This window comes from Lipophrys pholis (genome assembly GCF_963383615.2).
Source record: "Lipophrys pholis genome assembly, chromosome: 2".
Classification (NCBI taxonomy): Eukaryota; Metazoa; Chordata; class Actinopteri; order Blenniiformes; family Blenniidae; genus Lipophrys; species Lipophrys pholis.
The window spans coordinates 10257155-10279290 of NC_137636.1; the positions used below are offsets into that span (position 1 = coordinate 10257155).

The 22136-nt window shown below is 42.8% G+C and overlaps 4 protein-coding genes across 4 annotated transcripts; 1 reads left to right on the forward strand and 3 right to left on the reverse strand.

The window, feature by feature from the left end:
* Window positions 1-764: 764 nt before the first annotated feature.
* Window positions 765-4453, reverse strand: mettl21e (methyltransferase like 21e). The gene is made up of 5 exons (XM_080489005.1): window positions 4164-4453; window positions 2690-2847; window positions 2483-2600; window positions 2279-2376; window positions 765-2096 (listed from the first exon to the last, which is right to left on the reverse strand). The coding sequence occupies exons 1-5, from the start codon at window positions 4213-4215 to the stop codon at window positions 1770-1772; spliced, it is 753 nt and encodes a 250-aa protein (XP_080345131.1). The 5' UTR covers window positions 4216-4453; the 3' UTR covers window positions 765-1769.
* Window positions 4454-5094: 641 nt separating this feature from the next.
* Window positions 5095-15280, reverse strand: ercc5 (excision repair cross-complementation group 5). The gene is made up of 15 exons (XM_080458227.1): window positions 15021-15280; window positions 14011-14186; window positions 13781-13896; window positions 13550-13651; window positions 13041-13125; window positions 12602-12745; window positions 12294-12504; window positions 10894-11808; window positions 10535-10800; window positions 9229-9348; window positions 8349-8562; window positions 7227-7371; window positions 6852-7052; window positions 6690-6774; window positions 5095-5916 (listed from the first exon to the last, which is right to left on the reverse strand). Exons 1-15 carry the CDS (start codon window positions 15106-15108, stop codon window positions 5323-5325), a joined length of 3462 nt encoding a protein of 1153 aa, XP_080314353.1. The 5' UTR covers window positions 15109-15280; the 3' UTR covers window positions 5095-5322.
* Window positions 15281-15703: 423 nt separating this feature from the next.
* On the forward strand, window positions 15704-20495 carry blzf1 (basic leucine zipper nuclear factor 1). Its single transcript, XM_080458229.1, has 7 exons — window positions 15704-15781; window positions 16055-16138; window positions 16863-17323; window positions 17593-17792; window positions 17994-18122; window positions 18988-19219; window positions 19316-20495. The coding sequence occupies exons 2-7, from the start codon at window positions 16120-16122 to the stop codon at window positions 19499-19501; spliced, it is 1227 nt and encodes a 408-aa protein (XP_080314355.1). The 5' UTR covers window positions 15704-15781; window positions 16055-16119; the 3' UTR covers window positions 19502-20495.
* Window positions 20480-22133, reverse strand: trmt10c (tRNA methyltransferase 10C, mitochondrial RNase P subunit; the record flags this gene model as incomplete). The annotated part of the gene is made up of 1 exon (XM_080458228.1): window positions 20480-22133. The coding sequence occupies one exon, from the start codon at window positions 22131-22133 to the stop codon at window positions 20613-20615; it is 1521 nt and encodes a 506-aa protein (XP_080314354.1). The 3' UTR covers window positions 20480-20612.
* Between the last annotated feature and the right edge of the window lie 3 nt (window positions 22134-22136).

The window sequence follows — 22136 nt, forward strand, 5'->3', positions numbered from 1 at the left end:
CTCCTCTCCGTCGGTTGTTCTTGTTGGATCGTCTCGTCAACATGTCGCGCCTCTCGCTGCCTTGCCCTTGTGTTCCCTTGCGCCTCCTCGTGTTCCCTGGTGTTCCCTGGTGTTCCCTGGACTTTGTTCTAATGAACCTGTTTTTTTACAGAAATGGCTGAATCGGTGTTTGGGTCCACCCTGCATAACCCTGACATGTATTCACAGTGAACACTTCCTGCTATTAAGTGCCAGAGAGCTAATGTGCTCAAAGATTTGCACAGTCAATAATTGGAGCATTAAGGCAGTTGTAGGAGCCATTTTATGGGTTTATTGTTTATTTCTGTTTGTATGTGTCCTTCTGATGACTGGCCATTTGTTTTGATTTTGTATTCGCCCACTAGGTGGAGCTAGGGCAAGTTGGAGGTTATAAAGCCTCCACCTAATCAATGCCAGGTGTGCAGGACAGGGGAGCAGACACAGTTTTGAACCGTTCCAGGGAGACGTGTCAGGGAGAGTGGCAGTAGGTAGGAAAGATTAAATGTGGACCATAGGAACTCAGTATTGGGCTGAGTGATTGATGACAGGCATCAACTTTTGGACTGTGGAAACCCTCAATTAAATAAATGGATTGAAATATCCTAAAGGAAACCTACGCATTGGTCCTGATCATTGTTGCCTCTGAACGTGTTCGAAACAGTTCGCCCGTCCTCACCAGAGCAGCACCTTAAATAGGTTAAGGTGCCGCTATAGCAGTGATTATGTAATAAAAAACACAAGGGGTTCACCGCTACAGGCAGCTTCTTTGATGCACACATACTTTCATACTTTGTTTACACAAAAATATCAATTATAGCTGTGAAATTGTGTTAGATAAATCAAGGATTAAAAACATTCCAAAATGCAAGAAAAATGTTGCACCTTTTAATAAACAAAAATGATGAGTATCAGTGAGCGGCACCAGATGAAAAATGAACGAATTAGACACTTCCTGGGTGATCTATCCACGATACTGAGACTCTTTGCCATTTCTGAAGATTTTGTTGAAACTGCTCACCGGAGTTGTAAACAAAATGTTTTAGAGTTTCGTGTTACCGTAACACACCTGCCTTTGGTCAGTCATGTGTAAAACAATGACTATTGTAACATTTGCAATAATAATGAACATTAGCTTATGCTGTCTTTAATAAAGAGTAATTACTTTGCTATTTCACTAAACTCCTGTTTACTAGAGGAGGAGTCGCTCACTAATGTTGAACTGATAACTTCCACCTGCTAGCAACATCAGTGTTTGACTGGAAATATTATGATTGGACTGTATCCAGAGGTTGCTATTAGTTTTAATCTTTCTGAAATCTAGACCGAAGAGCATCTTCCTCCAACTATTGAGCCCCAGCTGAACCGAGTGAATCAATCAGTTGCTGCTTTTGATAATTATGAACTTTCCTACCTAAATCCAAAGAAAGAGCTCGTAACTTTCATCGAGTTTAATTAACTTGCACAACATTGTCTGTAATAGTAATACAACCTGATCTTGTTAAAAGTGTAAAGCCACATTACAAAAGACCTATTTAAACTCTCAACGGTCATGACACTTCCTCTGGAAAACTATAAATCAATATTTACCCAGATTGTCATTGTTGTGATCCCACTGGAACAAAACACTGCAGAGGGCCAAAACCTCGCTTACACTGATAGGGATACACAAACATTCGAAATCACCCAATATGGCTTTGCAATGGTGATGAATATCCCTCCAAAAACACACACAAACAATAAAGAAACAGAGTTCATTCGGCAGCTTCTTTGGGATCTTTGCTCCTCTTGTCTTTCCTCCTCGCTCGGTACAGCTTGATACTCAGACTTGGGAGGTTGTAGAGCTCCTCCACGTGAAAACGCTGCCTGAAACGATCCACAAAGCTGTTCTCGGGGTCCAGACGGAAACGCATCGCCCAAAGGATCTGAGTGTCTTCCTGGCACAGGTAGTCAAAGGTCTCCATCAGCTCCTGCAGGTAAGGGTGGGCGTACACCACGTCAGCCGCCAGGATGTAGTCGAAACAATGCGTGGCACGAGGGAAACGTTGGTCCACACCCTGTCCCCAGACCAGCTCGGTGACCTGGACACAGAATTAACTCGATGAAACACTATTAAACCAAATTATGTCAAAGTAATGAAAAAAAAAAAAAAAAGAAGCCAGGATTTATGACACTGATGTTGTTTATTTGCCAATAATGGCTGGATTTTTAAAGAAAACATTACGTTCACCATGAACCCTACGATATAAAATAGGAGACCTACCAGGGGGGTATACTTGCATCGGTCCTTTGTGTTTCGTGCAACATTGTACTGCAGGTTTCCCAGGACATCTGGAAGGTCTGTAGAAGTCACCTTAGCACCTGGAGAGTGACAGTACAGCTGAATTAAAGGAAATCGGAAACAAACAGCAGCAGAGGGACACATTGTTTAAAGATCAAGTCAAAACTGATTGTTCCCTCTCAGCACCTAACAGGCTGGCTACGATGGTGACGAGTCCAGTTCCAGCTCCAAGTTCAATCACGTTTCTGTCCATCAGGCTGTATTCGTCTCGATTGGTCTCCAAGAAATGACAGAGCACAATGGCCTGTTGATAGAAATGTACAGTTTAGCAGCATGCCTTAAAACGGAGGGACTGTACAGCAGAGGAACATTAGTTTGGTTTCATGGCTGCACCGAGGGCCAGAGCACAGCCCCATAGACGTCAGTCGACTCTTTGATGCGGATTTTCAGGTCTGAAAAGACGTATCCCTCCCAGCACTCCGGGCCGAGGACAGATGGGTGGAACTGATGCGACAGTATGGCTTCGGCTAATTCTGCATCCGCAGCAGCACCTGCACAAACATCCACAGGAAAGACAAACATTCTGTTCCAGTCAAATATACAGTGGGATGTGCAAGATGAAAATACAGGCCTGAAAACACAAACTATATTATATACAAGCAGATAAATATCAAAGCATGTGATGTGTAGGTACCACTCGCAATAACTTTGGGTATATTTTAATGGCTCACTTGAATGCTAACAGAGTTATAGTCAGTTTTATCTATCTTTCCTGGTTTATTTATTTATTCTGGGCTATATACTGGGCCCGACAATGGAACAGGGGTAAACACTTTGGTCTCATTTCTCTCCTGATACCTACAGCTACAAGTCTTTTTATGACTTATGTGTTTTTCTTTATGTATCATTGCAACTGTTGTTACACAAATGGTTGTCCAAAAAGACCTGAGATCACTCTGAGAAATGATGGGTATTTATTGTATTTATGGTATTTATGATGTGGTTTATGGGTCTTTTTCTATGCTTATGGTGTTTTCTAAGTTTTTATGATTGTTTTTACATGAACGACTCATATAAATAAAGTTTCTTGAATCTTGAATCTTGAACCAACCCAGGACCATCCCACTCTAAGAACTGGGCCTAAAGGAAATAAAGACCCTCCAGCTATGTGTTAATATTCTATATGGGTTTTTGTTTTTTTTAAATCAAAGTTGTGCTGAAATCGATCAAAATTTCTTATTTCCTTGAAAACTCCCCCTTTATCATTCCCACGGGTGTGAAATAAAATCTTTAATGAGAAATAATTAACAGCCATGTGGGACTCCAGGGCTGTCGGTGGAAGCTTCTTTCTCTTTGTGCACTGTCGGATCCGACAGGGCAGCCTTTGTCGTTTCCCTCCCAGGACTCATCGCCTCGGAGTGGGACTCCAGCCATGAATCAAACAGATGAGTAATCATATTGTTTTCCTCTCATATTACATTACAGGTGCCGTTTGATCCACTGCCCCATAATACCCCTGTGATCCTGCTGTTTGAAACTCCAGCCATGTGTCACCGCTCATGGCTGCACAAAGCATGCCAACCGTAACTAAAATTTCTGTTATGTAATATCTATTCACAGGAAGGTCGGGGGTGCCCACTGTGCAACAAAAAAGTTTAACAAGGTCAGAAAAACCTTATGCTATATACTTGTCTGTGTATATACATGTTATTTCTGTCACTAACATGCGGCTAGACTTCTACTGCATTTTAACCCTTTGCTGATTTAATTTTCATGCATGCATTTACTTCTTTCGCTGACAAATCACTATTCCCATACTGACTCCACTCCTTTTATTTTTTTCTGCTTAACAACCACAACCTCTCACCTTCTTGTTTGGTCCTGGAGTCCTCCATGGCCTTACACTGCTGATCGTCCATGTGTGAAGGAGCAGATCGAGCATGAAGGAAGCAATGAGCCAAACAGGAGACCTATATCAGCCAACAGCAGCTCTGTGTGCACAGTCCAAAATAAAGTCCTGTGGCTTTGGGTCACTGTGGATGCTGATCTCGCACTGGCACTGAACAATCACCTTCTGTGGTTTTATGTTACACACAAATAAGAGTGCTTCCCCATCGTCTTGTCCAACTGTCCCGCAGTGAGTTTCAACTCAACCTCATATTTCTGGCTCCCTCTTTGGAAATGCTTCCACGTCTATCTAAAGCAGTAAACCTGACCGACAGCCACAGCTGCCATGTCGCTCTGCTGAACTGGATCTGCAGAGGGACGGCGTGAGGTGTAATGTGTTGCAAAATGTCACGTAATGCAAAGGTTTAAGGAAAGGGTTTTTGTTTTCAGCTGAATAGGAGCCTGTGCAAAAAAAAACTGTTAAACTACAACTAGAAAGGAATTTAGTTGTCAATCATCTTTGCCAGGATCAAAATGTCTTATCACACCTCATGTGTAGCACAGCCACCCAACATACAAGATTCCTGAAAGACATATGAATCATTTAGAAGATGCACCGTGAAAGAAAATACTGAGTTGTTTGAGGAACATTGTGAGTAGAGGTCAGACTAAAATGTAAAATAGATCCTCTTGGTCTCTGGATCTGAGGTAATGTCACTATTTGCAGATTTGATCTTGGGGATTAGTGTGGATAATGTAGCTGCACGTGTCTGATGCCGTAGCAGTCTTTCCACTTCAGCCCCAGTCTCAAGCGTTTATCCATCCAGTGTTCTTAAAGGTCTTTGTGTTGCTCTGCTGTCTCATAATGTGTTTGTTGTGCCGACAACACTTTGAACAAATGACGAGTTCTTCAAAAACACAAACCTGAAAAAGTTTAATGCAAAATAAAGACACTCTTCTCACACAAGCACATCTAGATGGTAGAAAATCTTTTCAGAAGTTTCATAGTATAAATTCATGAGCTGGATGACAAAAAAAAAAAAAAAAGTCAGTTCATTTCCTATTCCTAAACATTTCAGCGTTTCTTTGTGTGTGTGGCTTCACTGTTAAAACCACAATTCATGTTTACTTTAAGGTCTTCACACCTTCTTTCCTTGACCTCTTCCTCTTGTGCTTCCTCTTCCTTTGGTGCTTCCTCTTCCTCTGGTGCTTCCTCTTCCTCTGGTGCTTCCTCTTCCTCTGTGGCTATTCTCAAACACAGACCTTGCTGTAACCATGGCAACTTTCAGACCACCATCACTGTCCTCACCAGAGCTGCTGCTGCTGCTGCTGACAGCTCTGGTCTTGACAGGCAAAGTCTGATCAGCCTGTGAAGCGGCTTTTACTGCGACGGACTCGTGGCCGCTGCTGCTGCTGCTGCCGCTGCCGCTGCCGCTGCCACTGCCGACGTCCAGCAAAGGTTTAAGAGGAGACTCGGGAGTCACCTCCGAGCCCAGAAACCCTCCTCCTGCTGCCGGCTTCTCCTCTTCCTTCTCTTCTTTTCTTTTCTTCAAACTCCCTTTCTTAGATTTAGATGGAGAAGACATTTCCTCCTCGCTGTCTTCGTCTTCCTCTTCTCCTCCTCCCCTCTCCTTCCTCTTCATGCAGGTGACGGCTCGCCGGAGTCGCTGGCTGCGGATGGCCTGCTTCTCCTGCTGCTCCATGCGGAAGAAAGAGTCTATTCGCAGCTGAGTCTGAGGAAAAGAAGAGGAAATGATGGAAAATGACAACGTTTTTTTCTTCTTATATTTAAAGAATCTAATTGAAAACATTCAATAGAGGCAGAGTTGAAAACGTCAGACAACACTGCAGCCACATACTTAAAAGCTCAAACTACTATGGTGAGTCGGGGAAAAAAAGAAGAAAAAACAGTTGTAGAGGTTTAAATTGGAATTTCTTACTCGCCAAACTCTTGTGTCTTCAACACAATTTTTTCAACTTGTATTTAAAGTGGTTAATACTTAATGTCACCTGCTGGCAAATAATTACGATTGCATGACTTTTTAAATCTGCCTACTAATATATTAAAAACTAAATCTAAGGTTTGAGCTCTAATTGTGTGTTTGATTATGGGATTTATCAATGAAAACTTTGAATCCCTTTAACTACTTCCAATAATCTATGTTTCAAACTGTGTGTTCATTATGTTTTGGGCCATCACAAATGAACTTTGTCAAGCGCGAAAACAACATTTAGGTAACTAATGACCAACTTACTGAAACTGATTCCTCATACTTTAATAAAGGTATCATTTTTAAAACTAACTGTTGCACACTTTAAGCTCTCAACTAATGTTTCAGCCATTATATATTAATATTTCAGCTATCAACCATTCTGCCTTTATTTAGGTGTCCCAACATGCCTGTTGTTGTGTTATGAATAATGATGGGCTGCAGTAGATGCATGTAATGTTATTTAAAACATAATATCTGAGTGGTCACTCGCTGGTCGAGAGTCTCTCAGTTACCTGCTGCAGGTTGAGCTGTTTAATGACCGGCTGAAGCGTCTCCTCTGTCCTCCGACTGTTCCAACCAAATCGGTTCAGGCAGAATGTAAAAAACTCAATAAGGAACAATTCACATGATCATCAAGACACAAACACACGTCGGCACAAATAGAAAAAGGATATTCTTTGATCATGTCCAGTTGTGGCCGTCCCCAGCTGAAGGAGCCGTCCGACTGGTCGACGGCGGGCTGCAGGTAAGCCTGAGCCACCGCAGGGTTCGGGAAGCCAGGCTGCAGTTTGAGCTCCTTCAGTTTCTTTTTAACCTTCGTGTAGCGAGGATCAGCCACCAGGCGCTTTTTCTCCTGAGCCTCCGACCACCACGCACTGAAGAAAATCAAAATGACCAGTCAGACAGCACCATTGCGTCAACATTCACGGACACATTTATTGTCAATATTGTTCAACATTCAATTTTCTTCTCATGAAGATTCACAGTCGAGCACCTTTAATAACACTTTTAATTAGACGCTTACTGAGGGAAAAAAAAAAACACCACACCTCAACTGTAAGAGTGGCTCCAGTCCCGGTCCTGGAAACTCGTTCAGGATCTCCATACCAGTCACGTATCCGACCCCAGGCACCCCCTCTGTGTAGTCACTTCCAAGCAGGTAGGCCAGATTTATCATTTTGGTCCTGTCCAGGCCTGGTGGAGAGAGGAAGGATGAGCTTTCCGTTTATAACTCAACCATAATGAAAACAGTCCCGACTGTGATGACAGCTGATCAGTCATCACCAGCACAGACACCCACAGCTGATATACACAGTGTGAGCTCATTGGATTCCTGTGGATGAAATGATGAAGTGTCGTTTTTAATCACCATTTCAACTGCTCCCCTGTATCGGCAAGTCACGGAAAAAATCTGAATGGAAATTAGTTTATAAATAAATTGTTTTCAATCATCTTCACATGTCAGTCTGCAAACCAGAGAAGTTTCAACTAGGGGCCAGGGAGCCTTTTGAGCTTCATGAGCCAAACCTTTGGGGGTTTTTCCAGTTACAAAAAAACAAAGGTAAAGTAGATAAACTAGACTGGAATATCCTCGTTTTGCTTGTGTGTTCGGTGATATTGATGACAAAGATGCTATTTGTCAATTTTATGCAGCATTTGTGTTGACTGACTTATCACAATAAAATGTTCTTTGTTCTCCTGCGAACAGTCAACTCAGACTTGAGACGCTTTTGAAGTTTCCATTGCGTTGACGCAGATCGGAACAAATCCAAAGTTCAGTAAAAAGAAAAGTGCTGCAAATTGTTTTTGGTAATAAAATTTGTTTAGTTGCTGTGTAAATCCTGGGAACATACCAGAACGCTCCATCCGAAGACAACACTTATCCCCATTTCCTCAACCACTGTGTTTCAAACAACAGGTACATTTACAACGTGAAGGACTGGGTAGCCCTTGTAATGGCAAATTAGCCAACATTTAGGAAAATGGTCCGTTGAAGAGAGTTTGAACAGATTAAAAGAGAATCTTTGGCAAGAAGATGCAAAGCGACTCGGAAAATGTATCTTTATACAGTACTTAAAGCTTCTAAATAAAATGGCTGTGTCCCATCTGCAAATGAAATACCAGAACACCATAAAAGTACGAGTTCATCGAGAGCACTTTCATACACTGACCCAGTTGATTCTGCAGGTCGCTGTACTGGTAGTGTTGGACGTATTTGTTCTGGCTGAAGAAGTTTTTGTAAACGTGTCGTCCTCCAAACAGCCAAACGTCTGAGTCGTCCGTGATGGTCCCGTTTGTCTGGTCGGCTCGGTCAAGCGCTGCACACTGAGCCTCGGCCTCCATCGGAGCCACCAGGTACGGCACGCCGAACAGCCGCAGCAACTCCTGGTTTCAAAACACCCGTCACTCGTAAATACAAAATAATGTATTCACACCGTCACAGCTCCCAGTCCCAAGCTGCACACAGCGGGGTTACGGTGGAACTGGGTCACATTGCTACGGGTGCTCACTTATTTTAAAACTGCGCCCTAATTGGCCGGGAATTTAAAATAGGTGTTGAACTGCGCTCACGCAATTAAAATTGCTTTCATCTCAACGGGCGCCGGGGATTTTGTGAACGCCTTTGTCATCATCCGACAGCGGCTTTTCCAATTAGTGCCTCATTATCACAACAGCTGGTGGGATTAACAAGGATCAAACAATGTGGATGTTTTGTATCTCAGGTGATTTTGGCGACACACACACACACACACACACACACACACACACACACACACACACACACACACACACACACACACACACACACACACACACACACACACACACACTCAGCCTTAAGATGTGCAGCAAAGTAACACAAACTGCACGTCAGGGTCCTGGGAATGTTTGGCAGTTTGTATATGGGTGCGACGTGAAACTCTATGGTTCGTGTGTGTGTGTGTGTGTGTGTGTGTGTGTGTGTGTGTGTGTGTGTGTGTGTGTGTGTGTGTGTGTGTGTGTGTGTGTGTGTGTGTGTGCGTGTGCGTGTGTGGGTGTGTGTGGCTTCACCTGGCTTTCCAGATACATCTGCCCGGTGACCGAGTTGGCCATCCTCTCCTGCTGCTGCTTCTGCTCCCTCAGGCTGCTCTGCTCGGCCTGCAGCGAGCTCTCCAGCGCCTGCAGCTCGTCCTGCAGCACAGACACTCGCTCAGTCACGTCCCGTGGAGGTTAAATCGATAGAGAGCGCAATCTAATCTGTGGTTGATGAATTAAAACATAGCTCATAAAACATTCAAAACGATCAGGATGCAACGGTGGACAAGGGCGCAATGATTTTGATGAACAGATATGAGTGGATTTATGTTTTTTCTACTCTGTTTATGTGAATTCACCCACAACTGACGTATAAAGCTGAGTGAGAACTATAAATTGGGAGGTTTGGCATCAATGACATAATATTCATGTCCAGCAGAGAGAAGAATTACGAGAAACTTTGTACATATTCTAGTTTCCAGCATTATTTTATAGTAATAAACAATGAATTTATGATGCTAATAAAATGTTGTTTATAGCATGCTTTCTATTCAGAAATGTTAAAGCAAATAAACAATAAATATAATAAACAATAGCAGAAGCCAACCAACACCTTAACATTGTCCACTGGGATCAGCTCTGTAAGCTTGAGTTGGATGAAGGGGTATAGAAGATGAATGCATGAACGAAAAGTAGGCAATGACTTTAAAAAGAGACCGTTTGTAACAATAAGGCATTTTGTGTCCATCTAAAGTTGTGACTTAGATGTAGGTCAGTTTGGAATAGATTTAATAAACAAGTCATATCAAGAAAGAAATATCTCAGGAGGGTTTTTTTGTGCTCAAAAATCTAAAAGAAGTAACTTCATACAAAATACTGGGAAAGACTAAAGTAAACTAGCGAAAGATTTTCTAAACTGTACTACAAGGAGGCTTCATTAACGTCAAAATGATTATTTCTCTTAAATGATGACAATTATGTTGTGAATCAATTAGTTTTTGGAATGTAAATGTCCTATGAAAGTAAACTACAGTTTCTTTTAGAACTTTTAACTACGCTTTTAGTTTGAGTTTTTTATTTTCCTCGTCATATTAGTTTTTTTTACCTTCTTTGAAATGCCTTACTGTGGCACTTGAAAAGTGCGAAATAAAATAAGATTTTAGAGGAAAATGTGACACAAGAGTCACTTTTTTTTCAAGCTCTATCAAAAACAAGGACTGTTTCTAGAAGCTTATCAGAGAGCAACTTCATGTGCAACTATTTGGATTTTTTTTTTATAATTAGTTTATCATTCTTGAGTTATAACATGTTCCTGCATTAAAGCACCGAGGGAAATACCAACCACATCAAAGTGTTCCCATTCATTGATGGCTGGTGTTTCTTCCTCCTTCAGCTCACTCCCTTCATTCTCTTTCTTTGTTTCTTCTTCTTCTTCTTCTTCTTCTTCATCTTTTGAATTCACAGAAGCAGCTGAACAGCCGGGAGCCTCTGACAAGCTTTCCTCTGACTTTTCTTCCACCACCAGGTCAGGTTTTTCTTCTCCAGCTATAGGTGAACCCTCCACTTCCTCCGCTTTCAGTTCATCTTCTGACACCTCAATGAAACTCTCTGAGAAAACACAAACAGGACCATTTCTTTACATCAGGCGATTTATAGTTGATCTACGGATCCATCTTCAGACTGAAGCAGCCGTTACTGTACCTTCTGACTCGCTCTCCTTTCCGGTCTCCGACTTCACTTCATCTGAAGCTTGGGCGGGTGTGTTTCTCGTCTGCTCCGACGCTACAGGTTGGCTTTTAGTCTGAGTTCTGAGAGGTTTCCCACATCTCTGGGGAGAGAGGCTTATAGATACGATGTTCTGACTGGATGCAGTCGCAGCCTTACCCTGCGCTTTGTGATCGGATTCTCGCCTCTCAAGCTGCCCTTCTCTCTTCTGTTGGGCTTCACTTTCTGCACCTAAACCCTCTATTATCTGTCCTTTTCCACTCTTTTCTTTTCTCTCCTTCTCTGTCTTTTGCAGCGCAGCCAGGTGGAGTGCTTTATCTCTCTGTTTGATTACTTCCTCCATATCATCTTCAGAACTACTCTCAATTAAAGCATCATGAGCTGTTAAAGTTTCCTTCTTAAAATTGGACTCTTGCCATTGTGTATCTTCCGTCTCCTCCTCTGAGCTGCTGACGACCACTTGTGGCTTTGAAAGGAGAGCGTTTGCAGTCAGTTTTGTGGGTGAGCTGTTAATACTCGTCATATACTCATCGGCTCCTTCTCCCTCCTCAGCCAGAGCCTGTCTAATTGCCAGCAGCGTACGTGGCGACACGCTCCCGTCCTGCGTACTCTTCCCCGCTTCTTCCTCATCTGATATGTCGTTCATTGCATCTTGAATTGCCTTGAGTGTCCGAGGTGAGGGGGGTGGCGCATCGGTCTGAGGCGGCTTTGAATCCGATGGCTTGGAGCCTTTTGAAGACCCGACCCATAATTTCTGCTCTTCCTCGTGGACGGGACGCCAGAGGGGCTCCGGTTTGTCCGCCGCTCGTCCTCTACAGCCTGACAGAGCGCTTCCAGTCCAGGGTGCAGCTGCAGGCTGGGCTTCCGGGGCAGCCTCGCTCTTTTTGGAGCCTGAGTGGGTCAATTGAAACAACGTTTTAGATATGACAAGAAAATCAAGCGTCAAAATGCAGATTTTCCAACTGAAATGACACCTTGTGATATTTGTTGGCTGGTTTTTTTCCTACATTTTCCAATGTGATTAGTTCTATAACAATGAAACAGAATGAAATTGAAGCTGGTGGGTTGTTCAATACATGTTCTAATGCAGCAGTGACAACAATCTTCTGGTAAACTCAGGTTCATGTTCAAAAATGCTTTATTATCCCACAAGAAACAAATCTGTGCACGTCTGCGGCAGGAAGGAAGCAAAGAGAAGTCACTGAATTGTGAAGGTGAGAGAGTTCGGCCTGTGTTATCACAGCTGTTTCAATGCATTCTTTCAAGATCCTGTATCTAGTCTGGTCCTATTCTTAAAGAACAATGTCCCGAACCAGTAAGAACTCATTCAAGTAAACACTTTCATAGTTTAATGCGAGAATAAAGAGCATCCTCACCTTTAATGAGGATGTAGTGTGAGTGATCCTCTGACACCAGCCGATGCGACTCCACGCTGCGGCTCTGCTGGTCTCCATCCTCTTGGTAAAGCTGCGGCGCCCCGCCAGCGCCCTGCTGGCTCATCTCTTTCTCCACACCCTCCAGTCGCTGGTTCAGTTTGTTCCTCTGCAGCAGGCCGGCCAGCTGGAACTGGGAAAAGTCTCCTGAATGCTGCGGAGCAGTGAAGAGAGCAGTCAGTGTTGAGAGGAGGAGGAGGAGGAGGAGGAAGCGGAGAAGATGTTGAGGTGTGCCTGACAGTGGACTGTACCTCTGGGGGTTTCTGGAACATGGTCCGACGTCTTTTGCAAAACTCTTTCATGTCTTTGAGGATCTCGTGTTTCATTTCAGGAGGCAGGCTAGCAAACTCCTCAGAGTTGATATCCACTGAGTTTGGGTTGTCGTACAACCCTCCCTAAGACAGATTGAGCAGTTATCAAAGAAGGCCTTCATGTAAAGTCAGTGTGAGCAGTACTTTGTTTAACCTCAGAGCACAACAATAAGCTAAAATCTTTCACACAACATCTTGCCTGATTTGTGAAAAACAATTTGTAAAGGAAATTGTAGTTTTACATCAGGATCCTCAACTAAACCAGTGTGAAAATCAAAATTCGATTTTCACTTTTACCATTAACATTACTTTGATACATAATCTCTTTACATGAAGTCATGACTGGCAATAATACGAGCTCGAAGAACTGATCATTTACCTGATATGAGTGAAAACTGCTGCCGATTTCCTCCCATTCACTTGGTTCTTCCTCCTTCACCACCACCTCTTCCTCGTCCTCCGAACTTTAAAGAGAAGCAGTCATATGAGAAAATGTTTCAGCGCCACGTTTATAGCTTCATCAAAAACAAAAACGTGTTATACTTTTTACGGGTTAATGTGAATTTGCCACTAATAATATTTTCCTCCTAAAGACATGAAATCTGAACTTGACTTGACTGGAGAGCTCCACATAATTTACCTTTTTGACAAAGTTTTAAAGTTGTTTGATTCTGTGCGTGTAAATACAATGAGGCAAATCTCAATGGTATGATATCATTGAAAATAATGAAAGTAAACTTTTATCATTATCAATAATAACAAGATTAACCCAGTAAAGTAAGATTATAAAAAACTATAACAAGAATGAAGTCTTTGACTACCCTTGAAAAAGTCCCACTTAATCCAAAATACTGTCTCAAATACAATTTTTTATTTTACATGTCTGACCTGCTGTTGTTCTTCTCCTCTGCAGGAGGCAGTGCAGGCAGAACATACATGTCATCCACTTCATCTCTCCTCACGTTGGAGAGGCTGGGCAGAGGCTCCTTGCTGTAAGATGGACGAGACAACCAATGACCGATGGTCTGATGGATGATAAACTTTAGAGCCAGTTGAGGGAACCACTCGGATACCTCCAAAGAACGTGTCTTACATTTAATTTGTGATCCCTCCACTTACCTGTCATCACCAAGTGCAGCTTTGATTGCTTGTCTCTTCAGAAACGTCTTGAGAAGCTTTTCATTGGTCTGTTTGGACTCAAGAGTCAACTCCTCCTTCCTCTGCCTTCTCAGGACCTGCACGACAGTCCCAGCAGAAGCACTGTTATGTTACCAAATAGATGGAAGGTGTACCATGTCTGTCAGTCTTGTTCTGGAAACATCTACTCATTGAGAATACATAAGACTCACCAGGGTCTGCTTCTTCAGCAGTGGGGCATCCCCATCAAACACAAAAACAGGCTTGATGCGAAAGAAGAGCAGCTTGCAGACGCGGTGGAAGAGAGTGAGGAGGTGGGCATTCTGCATACTGTTGCCATCACGGTCTCTCACACCCTTCACTGCCTGGTTCAGCCATATACTGATGTCTGAAGGGTTTCTGGTTAAGGTTATACATTACCAGAATAATACTGCATTTTAAATACATCTATCATCCGCTGGTTTAATATCTTTATCTAGAAAATGTGGTTGTTGTTTGAAAACAAAATCATTCTAGATATTTATGTGACTATTTTATCTACATCAGAAGTGTCAAACTTAAGACCCATTGGCCAAAACCAGCCTGCAAGAGGCTTCATAGGCTTTTATGATGGCACTATTCTACTGAACTGGCCCACTCAAGATGGAATTTAGTAGTATGTGGCCCCTGAACTAAAATGTGTTGACAGCCCTGATCTAGTTGTTCTAATAAATTTTCTGGAGGATCCAAGAGACTAAAATAGAATAAAAGGCAAATACTCATATCACAGTAATTAAGTCGTTTTAGACTAATGAGGCGACCTGTACTTTTATCATACATTTTTTGAAGATGTGCAACTTTACCCAAACTGAAATACAATTAAAACTATACAATTAATTTATTTTCTATATAAACATCAAACACACACTTAATATTAGTATTGTTTTGTTGTTTGTCTGATAGATGTCTTCTGGACGGAGACATTCTATCAAATTAAAAGTTAATCAAACAGCTCTTATTGAAAATGTATCTAAATTGGGTTAAACGGTAATTAATGTTTAGAATCGTTTATTGTGAAAAAGTACTTTTTACTATAACATGGGTATTTTCTTTTTTTTTATCAACAGCATTTCTACTGGTAACCTGGCACAATCTAAGCAATCTAACAGTAGTTGCACAAATATTTAGAATTCTTTGCAGCTCTGATCACGTTTCATGAGTTTTACACAAACATAAAGGATACCAACAGCGAGGATCTTTCCCTCCAGAGTCTCGGGGTTGATGGGTTTCCCTGTGCTCTCCAGCAGCCTCCATAGCCCGAGCACTCCCATGGTAACGACAACCAAACTCTACAGAAATACTCAAGATCTGTAGTACATTACAACAGTTTCACTGAACTGAGTTCAGTAAACTCCACAGATCTCGAGATTTGAAATAAAAAGTAGACACACACCATCACATCGGTGCATTAGTATTGACAGCCCCGCTGCGCATTAAGGTTCCGTATTTTAAAGACCCGAACAATATATTCTGTAACACAAACCGGATGCACTCCTGTTGGACTTTTCTCGAGGTAAAGTCTGTCAGGCTACAGCGGCAGCCTATTAGCAATTTTCTTCCTCAGACTTAAAATAAATTACTGTTAAATTGCAGTGTTAATTGAAAAAAATTACTTAAAATATGTTTTGAGGGAAATGTCATAAAACGTCACTCACGAGAAGCCAACTGTGTCCGGTGAGCAGGTTTAAGAATCCTACTACGAGGACGCATTATTTACGCTTACCTTTCTTCTGATTTGGCCATTTGTCGCACCACTCAACTCGTTGGTAGCAGTTGATTGGTTGTATAGGGTGAAGATCGACACGGTGATCCAATCAAAGGGAGAAAGGGCGTTTCGTTCGGTCCCCTTAGTAAGATTAGTAAATCAGTGTCGGGTGACAAAATATAGAGCCTGCTGCTCGCTTCGAATCAATCGGAGAGTTAGGATACGTTCTTTTTTACCCGGTATGTTATCAGAAATCCTAAATTTTTTTCTTAAATCAGAGTGAAGGGCGTTGCTTTAACAAAAGCTGTTGTTGAGTCTGAATTTCTAGTTCCACTCGTTGTTTAGGGGGATAATGTTAGCATGTTAGCTTCAGAGCTCTTCACCGTTATCTTGTAATGTTATCAAGGATCAGCTGTTCACTCTGACCTGTGATCAGCGAGCTGCCCTTATCAATGGGATAAACACTGATTGCGGTAACTATTAAACATTTTCTCGGATGTTTTTGTCTTCAGGTTGAAAAGAGGCTGGGGTTTTCCCCAAACAACATACTTCCTTCACGTCTACCAGAGTCTCCACCATGACTGCTGTTGTGAGAGGTTCGTACTGATATTAATGTCTTGTGTTTACTTTACACGTGTACCACAGATAAATACTGATAGATCCTTTGCTATTTCCCTTACTTTCCTTCATTTTTAAATTAACAAATATTAGTTTTTTTTTTATGTGCGTGCATATTGGCCCTGTATGTAAATGCTGCTTTAATGTAATTGGCGAGGAAATAGTTCCATCAATTCATGATATTCTTTCTATTTTACATGTTTTGATTGTTCCTAAAACCAAAAGTCACCTCACGACCTAAAGTTTGAATTGTAATGGTGTTCTCTGTGGTGAAAAGAGGATTCCACGCCTTTCTAATGAGAATTACTCCCAACAATTATCAAAGATGTTGCCTGAATGTAGTACATTATAAAACTGGATGTTTTGGTTTTGAGTTGAATCTGGAAGTATGTGATTAGAAAAGTCAAACTGGTCTGACAACATGAGGTAGAGACTGTTGTAGAGAATGATGTTTAATATCTAGTTTCATTCGCTGTTGGAAAGGTACGGTGCTTACATCTGTGTTATATGTGTGCATCTTTGATTTCCTTTGTTTGATTTCTAAGTAGTTCTTTTTATGATACTGTATATTTAAAGTTGTTATAACTTTGCTGCTAAATATCAACACAAGTATTTGTATAAAAGTGGCATTCTTACAGTTGTTTGTTTTAAAGTAATCACTAAAGAGTAAATTGTTAACGCAGCCGTTCTTTTATGTCCCAGGTTCGGCCGTTGTGCCTGTCCGAGGTCCCGGTGACGGCATGGAAACTGAAAAACCATCTCCTACTCTGGAGGTGAACACAGACACACTGCCAACAGGTCCATCCGAGGTTCCACTTTTAAAGCTCGCTAGCCCAAAGCGCAGCCCCAAATCTGCTCCCCCTGGGCCCATTACTACCCCTCAGTCGCCTGGGGTGCTCCACCTGGGGAAGGTTAATCGGGAGGCGTGTACAGAAGTAGAAGCTGTGCGGATCATCGTTCCTCGGGCCGCTATTAGCCGCAGCAGCCATGTCAGACCTGCTGAGGGGAAAGGGGAGGTCGGTCAACAGGCAGAGGAGCCGAGCTCCCCTCCGATCTCTCAGGTGGAGGACTGGAGAGTCCAGATGGAGAAGCTGCAGAACTCTGAGCGCAGATTGCTGCAGGACAAAGAAGGTCTTTCTAATCAGCTCAGAGTGCAAACAGAGGTACGGTTTCAGTAAAGCTCAACTAAAAACCACTGGGCAAACTAATAGAACTGTTTCACGTGTCAAATGAATAATTTTTTGTGTTTTAATGTAAAATATTGTGACTTTAATACTGTGTTTGTGCTAATAGTTGTCGTGTGATTGGTTCATAATAGATTATAACACTAGTGTCAGAGATAAACATGAAGGAAAACATTTCAGTTTCTGAGACATTCGCCTTTAACCAGACCCTAACAAAAAAACAAACTTGTATTCCTTTTATGTGCCAGGTAAACCGTGAGTTGAAGAAGCTGCTGGTGGCATCAGTCGGTGATGATCTCCAGTACCAGTTTGAGCGTCTCGCGCGAGAGAAGAACCAGCTGATTTTGGAAAATGAGGCTCTGGGCCGTATTTTGGCTCACACTGCAGAACAGCTGGAGCGCATGAGTATCCAGTGTGATGTTTGGAGGAGCAAGTTCCTGGCCAGCAGGTACAAAGTCCACCATGTCAGACAGAAAATGGGATGGATGAAATCATTTATCCCAGAGTCTTTATCTGCTCAGTGCAAAGTATATTTTCATTTATTTCAGAAGACAAATTGAATAAGTAGTTATTGTACTTCTTCATTAGTCTGTAAAACGTGTCATCTGGACAATGCTGATTAACTCCTTGATCACTGGTGTCACTTCAGAGTGATGGCTGAGGAGCTGACGAATGCCAGAGCAGCTCTGCAGAGACAAACCAGAGAGGCACAGGGAGCCATTCAGGACCTGCTCTTGGAGAGAGAGGAGTTCTCCCGTAACATGATGCTCACCCACAGGTAACGTGAATAACGAGGATACTAAATTAAAAGTATCGATTGTACCCTGAATGAATAGACTCGGTTTTAATCGCACATGTTAACAGCAATATGCTGAACCAGAAGTCCCTCGAAAAATGTTATTTCAGAAAGTAAGAGAAGAGGGGACTTCAGTTTGAAACCATGATGTAATAAGTGACACGTGTGTTGAAACGGTTTGTTTTACATATTTGAAGGAACTACCTTCAGCATGTAAACAGCAAGAAATTATTTAGAGATTAAAAATCAGATCAGATTTCCAAAACTCGTTCAAGACAAAAAAAAGTTTAACGCCTAAAGTCTGGTCTGCTGATTCAGGTAAAGACAAGGAAACAGTTTTACATGATTTTTTCTAAACTCTTCTGCTAAAGTCTTTTTACCTGGTTGAATTAAAAATCTATAAACGACTTCAGAATGTAGACGAACGCAGCTTCCAGAACGGGGAACTACGATTATATCTCTGATGTTTGAGCATCTTTACACGGGCACCCACTGTTTTAGAATGAAGCTTTTTCTGGTGACTTTTGAAAGTCTTGATGCTCCTTCATGTATCAGTGACCTATCAGTACATCACAGACTAAAGCGTACCTTAAGATCCTCAAGATGCCTCTTGTCTGTTGCACGTGCAACAGACTCAAAACTTAACAAAGTGCTTTTGTATTCACGCCAACAGGGCTCTTGAACAATTTGCCCGAGGAAATTAAATCAACAAATTCATTGATTTCCTTTTAAATCTCGTCTTAAAATAAACCGTTTGACATTTGGTGTTGCACTCTTAACACAAGTCAGAGAAATGATGATATCAATGTTGGTGTTTTTGTCCCGATGGCACTTTTGTTTCCGTTAGGTCTCTGGAGCAGCTCCTGGTGTCGCTGCAGTGGGGCAGACAGCAGACGTATTACCCCAGCGCACAGCCTCTGAGCACAGGAGAGCTGGCGGCAGCCAATCATAAACTTTCAGATGCCATCAACTCTCACCTGCTGGGCAACACGCGCAGCAGCAGCGTGGTGAAAAGCAGCAACGGCAGTGCGACGGCTCAGCACCCTTGCAGCACGCCGGCAGAGAAGATGGCTGAAAAGGTACGAGTGCTTGAACATGACACACAGCTCACCACTTAAAGGAAAAAAAAAAAAGTGTCTCTTTTCACCAATCCATCTTTTTTATTTTTTTTCAAGGTGCTGAAGATTTTGGATCCAATATCGTGCTCGGAAAACAAGACGGAGGCTCCCCTCGGTGACTCCACCCCCTCAAATTTTATCAACAGCAAGAAGAGCATCGGAAGATTTCACCCTTACACCCGCTATGAGAACATCACTTTCAACTGCTGCGAGCGCTGCACGGGAGACATCCTGGTGCTGTAGGCGCCGCAGAGACGAGACCTCATTGTCTTGATCCAAACACAGCCTCAGAGCTCATTCACATGTCTGCTGGTGCTCAGTGTGGAGAACTCCCTTCAATAAATGTTGAAGGGTGACTGCTCACACTTCAGTTGCTGGCAGAGTTACTGATTGATGACGCGTTTAAGATGTTTCCTCTGGATTTTATTTTTTTTTCCCTCGACTTGATAAAATGTCAATGAGACTGTGCAGTATTTTTAAAGAGAGATCATAATTTATTGAGGATAAAGTTTAGATTTTGGATGACGTTTTACAGATTGGGTTAAACTCATGGTCTATCATGTTTGTCGCTGGGCAGCGCTCAATGTGAGTCAGTGTGAAACAGGAGTCTGCTCATTCAACTTGAACAATATGCCAGTGTTAATAGTTGTATTTAATGTAATAATTCACTGAGCAAGAAGCAGCAGACATGTTTTAGAGCAAAGTGTCGACTTGAGACAAAATGTACCACCTCGGAAATACACAGAGGAGCTCGTCGTACTTGTGACTGTACACAAATCTACGTCAGGAGGCAAGGTCCGCTTCACGATGGTGCTATTGTATTTCTATTACACTGTCTTAACGTTTTAAAAGTGTTTTGTATATTGCACACTTTATAGGCTTTATTGTAATATACAGGGAGTGTTCTGGAAGTAAGCTGATGGTACAATGACAGAAATATGATGTACAGTTGTATTTATCAAAGCTCTGATTACTGTTGACATGTTGGTAATATCAGTTCCTATAAACAAACTGAAGACAGTTTTTTTTGCCTCACAATACCAATGTACTAGTAATATATTTCGTATTGACTGTGATTTGAAAACCAAGCTGTATACTAGTTTAATTTACATCGTCCTTATGAAACCTTGTTGTAGTAATGGCTCCGTTTACTTGTAAAACACACCAAATTATTTTCACATGATAGGATCTTTGTGTCTGGTGAAAGAAAATAAAGACCAAAATAGTTTCTTTTTTCAAAGTTTGTTTCATCTTCAACTGCATTCAAACTACAAAACAGCTTTTCAAACATTTTTTGCCCACTTGTGTCAGATTCACGTCTACATGAACAAATACGGCGACATTGTTGTTGATTTCACTCATCCTGCCACCACATCTTGTTTTTCCCTGAATTCCTTTTTGCTTCCATGACGCTCTTCAGTGAAGACCGAACTTTGGTCGAAGGTGATGCGTTTTCTCTTTTAGCGAACGAACCGGACACTCGGTCTCTCACACTGAACCCAGACTCTTTCCGGGGTTTGGGAAAACTTTGGTCCAACCTTTTAGGGGTTTTACTACCGTTTCTGTCTCTGGCCCACGACGGTCCCTCATTATCCTCTCTTGGTTTGTGTTTTACGTCCCCCCTGATCGTTTGCCCATGCTGCTGGTGGAAGCCGTCGTGCTTTCTCTGAGGCACAAACTTTAACGCCTCCTCCCATTTCCCCGAGTCTTTGAGGGTGAGCATGATGCGGATCATCTGGTCCAGAGTCAGATTTTTGGCTCCAATCTCCCAGTGGAGAAGCTCATCAAGAGGTAACCGGGCGGTGGTCAGCTTCAGGCGCTTTGCGTTGGCCAGCGACAGGCCTGACTGGATCGACCGGTCCACCAGGGCTCCGATAATGTACACCTTGGAGTGATCGAAGGTGCGGAGAACATTGGGCGAGTCGGCAGTGAGGTACACAAGTTGTTTTGTGGGGAAAAGCTCGACGTGCTGACGGTCACTGTCGGTGACGAACAAACGCTCCCACGTTTCTGTGCCGTAACGCTTGAGCAGCTCCTGCTTGTATGGCCCACCTGGCTGCAGGTTGCAGAAGTGGAGGTGGAAAGGATCAGTGGCACGTCGGTTCCACGCTTCCACCTCCATCAGCTGTGACACGGTGTTTTCTATCTCCCGCCTAGACATGTTGGACTCGTAACTCATGTCGAATACCAGCGGCTGACCAAATATCATGGCGCTGGCACACCTCCAGGCCAGCAGCTTGTCAAGGGCACGGCCCCAAAATTGAAGGAAAAGAGTGTTTTTCAATTTGGGTTCATCTTCCCCTTCCTCTGCATCTAACCTTTCTTTTTTAAAGGTTTCCCTCTCAACCCTTTTCCGCTCTTGCTTCGCCTTGCGCGCCAGCTTGTGACCCTCCCTGATAGCCAGGTACTTCAGGTACTTCTTTCGGCCAGACTTGGTGGTGAGCTTTGCCAGCGTTGCCACCTCTTCATCAGAGATCTCTTTGGGCACAAGCTTCCCAGCTTCCCTCCACATCACCACCAGGTCTCGGGTCGCCTCCAGGGAAGAGCCGTCCTTTAGATCGCTATTCACTTCTTGCGTATTTTCCTCATCATCGCTTTCTTCGGCTGCATTGTTCGCTTGTGTCTCTTCAAAGGCAGCTCTGGATCTCATCACAGCCTTCCACCCGTCCAGATCTAATGTCTCCGTTTCGTTGGATTTATCTGATTTCTCTTGGATAGCATCGTTCCACCGTGGGTTTCCAGTGCTCAGCAGGCGGGGAAGGTGATGCTTGGCCAAAAGGAGACTGCTGGATCTCCTCCTGACAGCACAAGACGCCACAAAATGACTGCATTCCCACAGTGCATTATAACTGTTGGCAGCAAAGAGGCGGAACATGGC

What these genes read in the sequence shown, in the direction of transcription:
- mettl21e (XM_080489005.1), bottom strand. Translation starts at nt 4,215, where the DNA reads ATGGACGATCAGCAGTGTAAGGCCATGGAGGACTCCAGGACCAAACAA. An exon ending in GGGCTGTGCTCTGGCCCTCG is followed by an intron (nt 2,601 to 2,689) that starts GTGCAGCCATGA and finishes TTCTATCAACAG; the next exon opens with GCCATTGTGCTCTGTCATTT. An exon ending in GATGCAAGTATACCCCCCTG is followed by an intron (nt 2,097 to 2,278) that starts GTAGGTCTCCTA and finishes TTCTGTGTCCAG; the next exon opens with GTCACCGAGCTGGTCTGGGG.
- ercc5 (XM_080458227.1), bottom strand. Translation starts at nt 15,108, where the DNA reads ATGGGAGTGCTCGGGCTATGGAGGCTGCTGGAGAGCACAGGGAAACCC. An exon ending in TGTTCCAGAAACCCCCAGAG is followed by an intron (nt 12,505 to 12,601) that starts GTACAGTCCACT and finishes ACTGCTCCGCAG; the next exon opens with CATTCAGGAGACTTTTCCCA. An exon ending in AAAGGAGAGCGAGTCAGAAG is followed by an intron (nt 10,801 to 10,893) that starts GTACAGTAACGG and finishes GTGTTTTCTCAG; the next exon opens with AGAGTTTCATTGAGGTGTCA.
- blzf1 (XM_080458229.1), top strand. An exon ending in AGCTCAGAGTGCAAACAGAG is followed by an intron (nt 17,324 to 17,592) that starts GTACGGTTTCAG and finishes TTTATGTGCCAG; the next exon opens with GTAAACCGTGAGTTGAAGAA. An exon ending in AGCAAGTTCCTGGCCAGCAG is followed by an intron (nt 17,793 to 17,993) that starts GTACAAAGTCCA and finishes GTGTCACTTCAG; the next exon opens with AGTGATGGCTGAGGAGCTGA.